The sequence below is a fragment of the Ylistrum balloti genome, unplaced genomic scaffold, assembly GCF_031769215.1.
Source record: "Ylistrum balloti isolate Yb309-2 unplaced genomic scaffold, AGI_CSIRO_Ybal_v1 Utg369730, whole genome shotgun sequence".
In the NCBI taxonomy this organism is placed as follows: Eukaryota; Metazoa; Mollusca; class Bivalvia; order Pectinida; family Pectinidae; genus Ylistrum; species Ylistrum balloti.
In genome coordinates this window covers 1,230,670-1,243,292 of record NW_026781945.1, presented here as the reverse complement: position 1 = coordinate 1,243,292, position 12,623 = coordinate 1,230,670, and the positions used below count along the sequence as shown (strand labels likewise).

The 12,623-nt window shown below is 35.0% G+C and overlaps 1 protein-coding gene across 39 annotated transcripts in view; it reads left to right on the top strand.

Moving 5' to 3' along the window:
• The window catches only part of LOC132565723 (myoneurin-like), a 70,746-nt gene that overhangs the window by 5,029 nt on the left and 53,094 nt on the right, over positions 1 to 12,623 (top strand). The window contains exons 5-6 of one of the 39 annotated variants that reach the window (XR_009554934.1): positions 9,678 to 11,435; positions 11,640 to 12,604. The exons of 31 other annotated variants lie outside the window; for them this stretch is intronic. Coding sequence is in view for 7 of the 8 variants with exons in the window: in XM_060230445.1 (XP_060086428.1) it covers positions 8,908 to 9,392 (485 nt within the window). In the remaining variant the exon portion in view is untranslated. 7 more of the 39 variants (XM_060230448.1, XM_060230446.1, XM_060230445.1 and 4 more) reach the window with 7 other exon arrangements.

Below are 12,623 nucleotides of genomic sequence, written 5' to 3'. Positions count from 1 at the left end.
TTTTCAACTTTGAGACTAGTGAAGTGTACAATGGGTCCATAGTTTGTGTTGTTTTCAGTGTTGAAACTAGAAAAGTAGTTCTGTGCACAGGGTCCAGTAAAAGTTATTAATTCCAGTTGCCAATAGAAGTGACTATTTAATATCAAATGGTATTGGTAGCATATTTCTGTGTATTTGTGTGCTTGGAATAGATTCAGGAGCTACAACATGTGAAGATGGTTCTTGTCTAAAAAGAAACGTCCTGATAATTCTGGTTATTCCTCTGTGATTAACAGAACACGTTGATAACAGGTTAGGATCGGAGAAGTTTAAGATGACTGGTCTTGGGTAGTGAGGACTAGTAGTAATTCTACTGTTATTGGGTTCATTACAGAGGCCAACAAATATCAGGCAGTGAATACCACAAGTTTTCCTCCTTTCTTCAGTCAGGAGAACAATGAAATTCCTCCTGGATTTTATGATGGCATACCAGAAGAATTTAGATTTGACAAGCTGTCTCTTCTTGATATGAAACTGAATTCTGTAAGCCCAGGGAATTTTGCAAAGAGATTATGTGTGCGACTTTGGAAAGAGCTGTATGGGCCAGATAGTCTAAGGTTGAATTACTCCTATTATGGTGGTGGTGTAAAGGGAAAAAAGGCATTAGATGAGAGAAGGAAGTCCTACCTTAGAAAATATGTTCTATTGTTCTATCCTGGTTGTGCTATTGATATGATATGGAAAAGTACAATTGTTACCAAGATTAACGAGTCTCTGAGACGACCAGAAAAGAGAAGTTCACAGAAATAGCACTGAATAGAAGTTGTACAGACTTTGGTCTGGTTTTGGATTTTCATTGGGCTCAATAAACATTCCACTTGTTATAATACAATTTTGTTGTTAAATTTCTTTTGATCTTTTTAATCATGATTATTGATTTATGATTTGATTATAATAATACTATTATACAGCCTTTGAACTCTGTTATAGGAAGTGACTTATTTCTATGTTTCTCTCACTGTTGCCATGGTCACTGGTCACAATGATAGAAACTTTGGAAGTATGTCAATTCCTTATATTGAGTACTGTACAAATCCAAGCTAAATTTACTATCATGAAATCGAGATGAAAAAATATTGACAGCATGGTCATATCATTTGAAATGTTGATAGTATGTATACTAGTGAATTCAATTTGTTTACAGTTAAGCAATCCTTCCATCAAAAATCGAGGTGTAATAACATTCCCATATAAAAGATGTTCAGAACTTTGACAAATGACAATTTAAGTAAAATGGGTTTAAACAACTAAAATGTTAATGATCACTTGTTAGGATCTGATGATATCAAGGTAAGATTTTTATGCAAGAGCAGTCATGTGATCCATCTGCCGAAATTTTCTGGCATTAGCAGGTTTAATTGTTATGGACAAATCTAAATCTATATGATATTACATCCAACCTAATTAAATGAAAAAGAATTTGACATCATGAACATATAGGGTTACACAACAACATCACATTCTTTATCTGTTGGTTATCATCACTTTTGCAAATCAATATCAGAAGGGAATTACTATATTATATTTTTTACAGCTACTGTAAAATTTCTTACTTTCTTGTGGCTAAATTCTCATAGTTTTGCAATAGAAGAAATTGATTTCATTAATGAATGTGGCTCTGTATTCTAACATTTGTTGACAGAAGCATAAGCAATGGAAATTAAAAAAAATAATAATAATGATTGTACAGCAATAGTGAACTGCTTAGTTTGGTTGATCAGTTTGAATACAGGTGAACACTTGAAAATTAGTAATTGATTAATTCTTTGAAATATGTATACTAAATACCTTGAAATATGATTACTAAAACATCTTTTTTGTTTAAATTGGATTTAGTTATTGAGAAAATATGCATGAACATCTCATCATGTGATAGAAAATTTTAGCACTTGGATGTACAGTACTGAAATTGTTTTATACAATATTACTACTATACCATTGTCAACTGAACATGATGGTGATCACAATGAGAAAATATGAATTTTGGTTTCAAATGAAAAATATAAAATAATATTTGAATGCTGTCCTACAATTTTATATCTTTATAAAAAATGTGTAATTGGCTAATTGATGTGATAATCTTGTACACTGATTGCCTTACATGTTACATTGATTGTTATCGGTTTGAGATTCTTCTTTTGGCTTGTATGCATAGAAACTGGTATATTTGATGGTCGTTTGAGGTTGTTCAGTTTGGTCCTTAGACTTCGACTGCTAACTGAAAAATTAAATATTGACCAATATCTTTGAGACTTGTTAGGTTCTTAGTGTCCAGTAGTGAATGAGGCTTACAAAGTTTTCACTTGTGCTGTCATTTTGAACACACCTTGACCTCAGGAAAATAACTATATGATGAATTGATTTCTGGCAAAGGAATTACTGTCAATATCATTATACTCTTGTTTGCATATATATTCTTTCAGCTTTTGGACTTGTCTGCAAATTAATACTTAAAAAATTTAATTGAAAGCTTGTGATCACTATCATGCGAGGAAAACTCTGGTCTGTTCACAGATAATTGTATATTCCACGCTCAGTCCCAGAGAAAGTCAATAAAGAAGTAAAAGAGTCAACACCTAATCCTGCAGTAGGAGTTGATGACTCATTGACAGTAATGCCTTGTCTCCAGTATGTCTTTGGTTGTGGAAACAAATAAAAACAACTTGTTGGGTCAGACTATGTAAAGTTGACTTTCTCTTCACTAAATGCAGCGGACAAGTCTTTTCTCAATTGGCTCATATGCTAACATCATACATTTTAATGAATGAAATCAAACAGTAATAATTAAAGGGATATTGTACAATTTATTCCTAATTTGATAAATGTATGATCTTATTCTGATATATATGTGATAGTGTATACTTGTACACTAGGCAAAGATGTTAGGATATGGAGTCATTATCAGCCTTGTCACCTGCAACTGAGCTCAAACAAATGTCACACAAATTTGAAAATTGTATTGGATTTTTGTATGGTACAAAGTTGTACAGTATCTCTACAGAAATTTTGTCAAATTTGTGGAACATTGGTTGTTGCAGGAAAAAAAGACAAACCAATTTATTAACAAGGAAGAAAACAAAAACAAGATTGAACAAAGAAGTATTAGGTGTTGGTTTGTTTGTTTTTTCTGTCAAATATTGATTGTTTGCAATGATGGTGATCCAAATCAGATAAATTCAGATTGTGTGAAAAATCTTGCATGAAAATAATGTCTTTGTTCCAATTTTAAACCAAAAATTTCCTTTCATTTATTGATAAGAAAAGTTTCATAAAAATGCTTCTGTTTTAGTAAAGTAAAAAAAATCATTGCAAACAGTCACATTGTATACTTACCAAAATAATGAATTGTACACACACATACACTTGTATATATTGGTATCAAAGTTCCTCTGTCGGTAACAAAAGTCATATGTGATCTAGGGACAGAGTAACTATGATACTGTTTGATGCTGCTGTTGCTGAGGAACATCATTTTGTATTCACACCAAAAACAAAATCCTTGAAAGAAAAAAGAAATTTTCAAATTGACGATTTAGGAAACAGAAGTTTACAGAGTTAAAAAGTTTGACAATTATTGTGTTTTTTAGATATTTGAAATAATAATGAGTACAAAATTTGAAGGTAAGTGCGGACACTTTGTAAGTACAGGAATGATTCAACAGCACTTTGTTAAACTTTATGGATGGAACTCTCCATTCCATTTGGATACAATTTGTTGGCTTGAATTGTTATAGTACTTACCTATACGCATACACCAAAGACATAGAAGGGAATGGAAAGCGCAACGGGAAGGGGATGGAATTGTAGCGATGACCTTGTGCTGGAACATACTACAAATATAAAGGATTCTCAAAACAGAACACACAGAAAATCTTTAAACCAGTACCTAATATAATCCATGAAAATATCGATTACGAAAATATAAAGGTTGACACTTCTTGTGTTATGGGTGAATACCACAACTGCAATGGAAATTATTGGCAATGTGATGGATCAATATATGGAAATTGTCGACATTAATGATTTTTGAGGAGAGGATGTTGGTATATATACACGAGATCAGAAAAAGTATAATGTTGTGGAGTTCTTGGTGTTGGTAGCTCAATGTAAAGAAAGTTATTTTGACAACTTGATAACTTTTCCTGACGCAGCGTTGTGTGTTTTGCTGGGATGTTAGTATGGAGTTGGGTTTTATATAGCGACTCACACGAATCCTTCCTTGTGTGTTTTAGGAATGGGATACAGAACTTCTCCCAGTCATCTTCATTCGGAATACTCCTCTGTCAACATGCCCCAATGGCCAGATATTTATTCTCACAAGTTGTCTGTTGTACCGGGTTACAAAAAGTCCCCTGCCACACCAAGCTTGCCCTATATCAGAACTGTGGATAAGTGGAGGAAAGAGCTTGATGCTGATTGGCTAGATTTGGAAATCGAAGGGAATTTTGTTGTTCAGCTCTCCTGTAATGTATGCAAAAAATATTCTGTTCAGAAAATAGGTCCTTACATCACAGGGACGAGAAATGTAAAGAAAGGTTCTGTCCTTTTTCACATGAGAAGTGATGCTCACCAACAGGCCATGAAGGTCAAACTTGACTCAACACAGGGCTTACATTCGTCTTCACAATCCAACATGTAGTGATTGTGACCATATGTAACAGTATAGATTCTATGTTAGAAATGAGTACTAGGTACTCTTCATCTTATTCCTGAGGACTTGTCCACTGTTGTTGCTGAATGCTATTTAGTTGAAAGACAAAGTATTTCCACTTACAAACATCCTCACTTGTGTATTTTAGGGCCAGGAAGTTTACCGGATTCCTTTGCATCTATTCACCCTTTCACAACGGTGAATTCTCACCAGGTTCAAGATAATCATCCCTCCACTGCGTATTTTGATCATACATCTATTAAGTATAATTTCAAAAAGCCGACAACAAGCACAGTTGGATCAACGAATTCACCCTATGTTAGAACAGTTGTCAAATGGAAACAAGATCTGAATGCTGATTGGCTAGATTTTGAGGTTAAAGGTGACACAGTAGTGGAATTATCATGTAAAGTTTGTAAGGAATTTTCTGTACAGAAAACAAGTCCCTATGTGCACGGGACAAAAAATGTTCATAAAGCATCCGTGATATTCCATATGAAAAGTGATGCCCATGCTGTGGCTTTGAGAATCATGCAGGATATTGGAGCAGAGAAAGACAATTGAAGCATCATTTTGTAAGGGGAAGAGATTGTTGATGTCACAGATTTGAAAAAGGACATGAAACATCATAAACATTGTAAGGAAAGAGCAAATAGTTTCATTGTTTTCAGAGAGGGTTTGTTCTCGGCAATTCTGATCAATAAAATTTGCAATATTAATTGCTTGATATTATTGGATCCCTTCACACTAGTATGTGGAATTTACTGATTAAAAGTTTTTGTTGTAATCTTGTCTTGTCACTTTTATATTTTTTTAAGGGATCACAAAAAATCTTAAAATATGTTTGACAACCGTGAAAGTATTCGGTGTTTGTGATATAAATGTGATTATGCATACTTAAGTAAAAGATTCTAGGAAGATGTGATAATTACTTGAAGCTTATTAATATCATTTGCCATTCATGCTGGATTTTATAAAAAAAAAAAAATCATTTCATGAAATTGAGGACCTTGTATTGGTTTTCTAAAATTGAGTAACTTCTTTGATTTCTGAACGGCTTCTTGACTTGTACATTCCATAACTTTTTGTAAATTGTGACTTTGTGCAGCATGGACTTGTGTGGATCCTGTAAGTTCCTTGACCATGTGTAGGTTCCATGACCTTGGGAAATTTATATTGCCTGATGAAAGTGCTTTGGTGTCTTGTATGCAATGTTACCTACATTCTAGATTTATTGCTATTTAACATGAATAGGTATCTGAAGATATTGATATGGATAGAGTTCTCCACACTTACAAACATCATCGCTTGTGTATTTTAGGGCCTGGAAGTTTACCGGATCCCTATGCATCCCTTCATCCTTTTGCGATGATGAAATCTCCTCAGTTGCAGGAGAGAAATAGCAATGCTTTGTCATCATCCTATTCTGATCCTATGTCATTTATGTACAATTTCAAAAAGCCAGCCACAGTTGGACCATCAACTTCACCCTATGCCAGAACAGTTGCAAAATGGAAACAAGAACTTGATGCTGACTGGCTAGATTTTGAGGTTAAAGGGGATGTTGTTGTGGAGTTATCTTGTAAAGTTTGTAAGGAATATTCTTTTCAGAAAGCAAGTCCCTATGTTCATGGAACGAAGAATGTTCATAAAACTTCTGTGATATTCCATATGAAAAGTGATGCTCACGCAGTAGCTATGAGAATCAAGGAGAGCAATGAGACAAAATGATTCAAGACTAGTTGGAAAAATCTTTCTACCTGTCCATGTGATGATGATATCGAGAGTACAATGTGATGTTGCAAACAGCTTTGGTCAGAGCAATTTATAATGGACTTGTTTATGGACATTTAATGACTGTGTTGTGACTGAAATGGATATTTTTACTTTTAAAAAAAAGAAAGGGATAAAAGCCCTGGACATGTTCAGTATGTCTGATTTGTGTGAATTGTCATAAATGAAAAAGTGAAAATCAATTTAATTAGACTTTTCACAATTATAAAGTCATAATCCACTCAATGTGTTATTAAACTTCACCTGTTAGATATCATTGTAGTTTCCTGCTTTGTTTGTTACAAGACAAAAAGTTTCGTTAAATCTCGAGTGATGATTGACAGCATTTGACTGCCCATCGTATTACCCAATTTGGTAGGCTTGTTTGACTAGAGTTGCAATTTGTTGATACTATTATGTTGACCTTAAACTAGAGCAGCTTTATTCTTTCTTCCATGCCTAGGCTCCAGTGTGGGAGACCAGTATCATCTGCCACCAGGTGTCAACACCAGTCCTTCCGGAGTATATAAATGTGGAATTTGTAACATTGGTTTTGAAACCGAAGAAAAACTAAATGATCACAAAAAGATTCATTCCCTCTCTGGATTCCTCTGTCATGTCCCACCATGCGCGAAACGTTTCCCGAGCACCCTACTTTTGAAAGATCACCTGTTGAAGAACCATGGCTGTACATACATTCATTTCTGCTTGGAGTGTGGGAAAGGTTTTAAGTCATCTGTGGGTTACAATAATCACCACAAGTTGTATCACGGTGGAGCTCAGGACTGTCCCTCATGTCACATCTGTGGCAAAATATTCCCGACCAAAAGTAACCTCCTAGTTCACCTGAAGAAACACTCATTTGATAGGCCGTTTACGTGCCAGAAGTGTGGGAAATCTTACAAATACAAACAGACATTTAAAGACCATTACTGTAACTAACTGGGTTCATACTCCTATGAACTAAAACAGCTATTGGTGAAATTTGTCAATAATGAAGACTGTAACGAGTATCAGGATGTTAAGTTGTGGAAATTTTTCCAATTTTTATGGAAGTTATTGAGATTTGTGTGAATTTTTAAGCTGCAATGCCCAGTGATTATCCTGTAGATTGATATCTGTGTATGTAGGAAATAGGATCCTCTAAAAGATGATTGTATGCTATTACCACTAGCTTCACTTAGTATATACTTAGTAATAGAAGTGCCTATAAACACCATGATAAAAGTACTGGGAGGGTCCTAACAATACAACCATATGGAATCTGATATTGTGATGGCAGTAAACTAGAGGTCATTGTGTTGCTAAATACTGCTAGAGATGATCGTGATAACGGTCCTGTTGATTCTTTGTAATTGTCCAGTTTATGAAGGTCTGCTGTATTTTATTTTCATTCAGGTAGAACCTCTTTTGATGCTGAAAGAATTGTTGGCACCTCATTTCCCTGTGAAAAGTGCAAACTAGTGTATTCAGCTGCGGAAGATTTAAAGACGCACCAGAAATCTCACAGAATAGGCCCTGAAGAATTTAGCTGTGAAGTCTGTTACACAGAATTCAGAGATTCAGAACAGCTGAAAAATCACATGATTTATACGCATGGAAACAAATACAAACACTTGTGCTTTAATTGTGGGAGAGCATTTAAGTCCTATCCATCGTTTAATAATCACAAGCGTTTGTTTCATAGACCTGATGTCCAGTGTCCTATATGTGATATTTGTGGGAAGATCTTTCCCTATGAAAGTAACCTACAATTTCATTACAAACGACACTTGGAAGTTCGAGAGTTCTCCTGTCAAGTTTGTGGCAAATCCTACAAGTATAAACAGTCCTTAAAGGAACACATATGTATCTAATGAGAAAGAGAATAAAAATCCTAAAACAGTAAGAACCTCCATGCATTTAGTACACCTTTCAGAAAATGATTTTAACACCTGAAATGAGTTTCAGCTGTCGGGAGTTTGAAGGGACATGTTTATTTCACATGTATGATTTGACCTTCAGTTTTGGCGATTTGACCTCTTCAATGACCAAATGTGAGGGGTCAGTTGAATGTCCTAACCTTCATATTCTCCTTAGATTGGAAGTTTTACTTGGAATTTGTATTGGCAATGGCATGTCTCTGGATAGACAGATACACAGGCCTAAATGTAAAAGGAAAGGAAACTGTCCAAACCAATTGTCTCTAATCATTTTTTCTGATCTTGGGAACCATCATGGTACAGCTTTACCTGGACTTCTGTCAGTAGTATTTGTTGGTTTCTTTTCTGTTGCTGAAAGACCAAAAGACTGTTAAAGTGGATGTAAAACAAACAAATTTTAAGAAACAAAGGGAGTAAGGCTTTGAATGTAATTTTGTAATACTTGTACGTTGAAAACTCCAACTGTTTGTAGCCCAATTCTTTTCCAAGTTACTGAAAGTGTTATTTCTCTGTTTCTTTTAGGTGAACTCTTGGTAGATGACCGCTTTGGTTCATCTTTTCCGTGTGAAATTTGCAATATTGTATACTCCTCTCCTGAAGACTTAAAGACCCATCAAAAGTCTCACAGAAACGGTCATGAAGAAATTACATGTGAAGTCTGTCACTCTGAATTTGCGAATTGCTATCAACAAAAATCTCATATGATGAAAATACATCGCCAGGAATTCTCACATTTCTGTTTTGAATGCGGAAGAGGTTTTGGATCTTACCCAAGTTTCAATAATCATAACCGTCTGTTTCACAGGCCAGATTTGCAGTGTCCAGTTTGTGACATTTGTAGGAAAATATTTCCATTTCAATATTTTCTTGATAACCATTATAAGAAGCATTCAGAGGTTCGCTCATTTAAATGTAATCAATGTGGGAAATGGTACAAGCACAAAAAGACATTAAAAGAACATGTGTGTACTGGATTGAGTAGTAGCTGTAAAGTTCAACCTAAGTAAATATACCTGAACAGTCTCAACTATATCTTCATCAATGTCTGGACATCATTGACAGTTTTCAGAGATGTTTTGAAATATCAAATGACTGTGAGTTTAGTATGTTGACCTTGATTGTTAAGTAGAGGTCATTATGTAAAATTCTGTGATGCCTGTGACAGTGATCCACTTTAATTTCATACCTAACAAGGTTGTCTTGCTGAATATTAACAGTTAATTACTGAGAATGCTTTGATACTGCCATTTTGTCCAGAAACTGAAGGTGTCCTGTTTCTCTGTTTCATTTAGGTGAACTCTTGGTAGATGACCGATTTGGCTCCTCTTTTCCGTGTGACAGTTGCAAAATTGTTTTCTCATCTGCGGAAGATTTAAAGACGCATCAGAAGACTCACAGAAATGGTCCCGAGGAATTTACCTGTGAAGTCTGTCATACTGAGTTTGTTGATTCTTATCAACAGAAATCTCATATGATGCAAATGCATGGGCAGGAATTTAAACATTTTTGTTTTGAATGCGGAAGAGGTTTTAGATCCTACCCAAGTTTCAATAATCACAAACGACTGTTTCACAGACCGGACTTGCAGTGTCCAATTTGTGACATTTGTAGGAAAATATATCCATTTCAAAACACTCTGGACAACCATTACAAGAAACATTCTGAGGTGCGATCTTTTAATTGTAATCAATGTGGAAAATCGTACAAACACAAAAAGACATTGAAAGAACACCTGTGTACAGAGCCATTGCTGTTTATACCAAAATAAACTGAAGGTACCTGTCTAGAATTGTATAATTCCGGAGTGGCATCCTCTGTGGAAATGCATCACTTGTAAATTGAAATTACCAATTACACAAACTTAATTGATTGATGTGGAATAGTTTGCTATTCACAGTTGCTAAAACCGTACAAATATATTTCTTCTGGTCTGGCCTAGTGAGGTATTCTGACTTAGTTATGAGACCTATGATTTAAATAATGGGTGAGAAAGATTGAATGGATTTTTGTAGAGGTCATTTGTTTGTCGACTGTGGAGAAGGTGAATAATTATGTAGTAAGGCTATTGGTTGAAAGTTTGAATGAAACGGTAGATATTTTGTTGGTCTGTTCTCTGTGGGTGAAATGTAAGTGAATTTGCTGGGAGGTCATCAGTTGGTTCACTTTGAGATTAGATTTATAACGAGGAAATTGGCTGGTTTATGCTATTGAATTTGTTTCTGTGGATTCTTTGATTTTCTCATAGTTGGGAACTTTGAATTTTGACAACATGCATGTGACAACTTCAGATATGGTAAATTACATTCTCTTAATTAATGTGTGCTTTACAAAAATAGTTCAATAAAAAGGTTGTTACATTTAAGAAAACTATATACATCATTCTTCTGACATTATTTCTGTATCCCGGTAACTGAAGGTGTCCTGTTTCTCTGTTTCATTCAGGTGAACTCTTGGTAGATGACCGCTTTGGCTCCTCTTTTCCGTGTGAAATTTGCAATATTGTATACTCCTCTCCCGAAGACTTAAAGACGCATCAGAAGACTCACAGAAACGGTCCCGAGGAATTTACCTGTGAAGTCTGTCATATTGAATTTGTCGATTCTTATCAACAGAAATCTCATATGATGCAAATACATGGGCAGGAATTTAAACATTTTTGTTTTGAATGCGGAAGAGGTTTTAGATCATATCCTTGTTTTAACAAACATAAGAGACTTTTTCACAGACCTGACTTGCAGTGCCCAGTATGTGATATTTGTAGGAAAATATATCCATTTCAAAATACTCTGGACTATCATTATAAGAAACATTCAGAAGTACGATCATTCAGTTGCAAGCAATGTGGGAAATCGTACAAGTACAAGAAATCTTTGAAGGAGCATACCTGTATTAATTAGTCAACGCCCAAACTAGTTAATGGAGGGGATTACCATGGCCATCTGTCCTGTTGTGTTTCAATATCTTGAGAACCTCTTGACAGATTTACTTGATAATCACCAGATCAGATGCTGTTTCTGAAATGTAGCAATCGCTGTTTCCAATGTTTGGTGGTGAGAAGTCATGCTTCTATTGATTATATAGAAGAGTTACTTGAAATTGAGATATGCAAGATTTTTTTTTCTCTACGAAAATAGCTTGGTGTAAAGAAATGGCTGATATGAGAACAAGTGGTGGTAGCAATATCCCTTTATGAATAACAAGTGGTATCAGTTTTGTCTCTCTCTTATATGGCCTTTGCTATTCTTTTTGTCTAGGTCAAGGGTCGTTGGTTCAAGAAAGGTTTGATGCTTCTACAGACTTTTTAGGACGAATCAGTGGAAATTCTTTCCCGTGTGAAATTTGCAAAATTGTGTACTCATCTTCAGAAGACTTAAAGACTCACCAGAAAAGTCACAGAAATGGCCATGAGGAATTCAGCTGTGAAGTTTGTTTTTTAGACTTCCATAGTTCTGACCAACTACATTGTCACATGATTGATTTGCACAAAAATCAGTTCAAACACATGTGTTGTGATTGTGGACGGGGATTCAATTGTTATACAAGTTTCAACAATCACAATCGTCTGTTCCACAGAACAGATTTGAAGTGTCCTGTGTGTGATATTTGTAGAAAAATATTCCCATTTGAGAGTAATCTTCGCCAACATAGTATAAAACATTCAGGTGTGAGAGAGTTTAGGTGTGGACAGTGTGGTAAATCCTTCAAATACAAACATACACTGAAAGAGCACATATGTACTTTGAACATAGCCAGTTCAAATAAGGCAGAACTCAAATTATACCACACGTAAGATTTTAACATTTATATGAGATGTTCATGATGAAATTTCATACATGTATTGTCTGGTTGTTTTATCAGCAGGGCATTGGAGTTTTCAATTAAGGTCAAGCACTGAAATCAGTGTTGACTGACATTATTTAATTGGTCCATTTTAAACCATGTCTGTGAAGGTCATGTTACCAAAGGTCATAGATAAATGACATGAGGATGAGTTAGAATCACATGTCTGGTTGATAAGGAAGAATTTTTGTGTTGACTTTCGGGTATGGATCTGTGCATTAGAGCATCATCTCGTAGTTAATCCAATGACAAAAGATGACTTCCTGTTTAACATCTCCGTAAAGTCAAGGTAATACAATGATTTGACTCCTGGTTATATGATTATGTTGTAGTTTGTCTTACTGTTTGATGTTCTTGTGTGTGTTCACCTGTCTGAAGACTCGATTTCTTATTTTGGT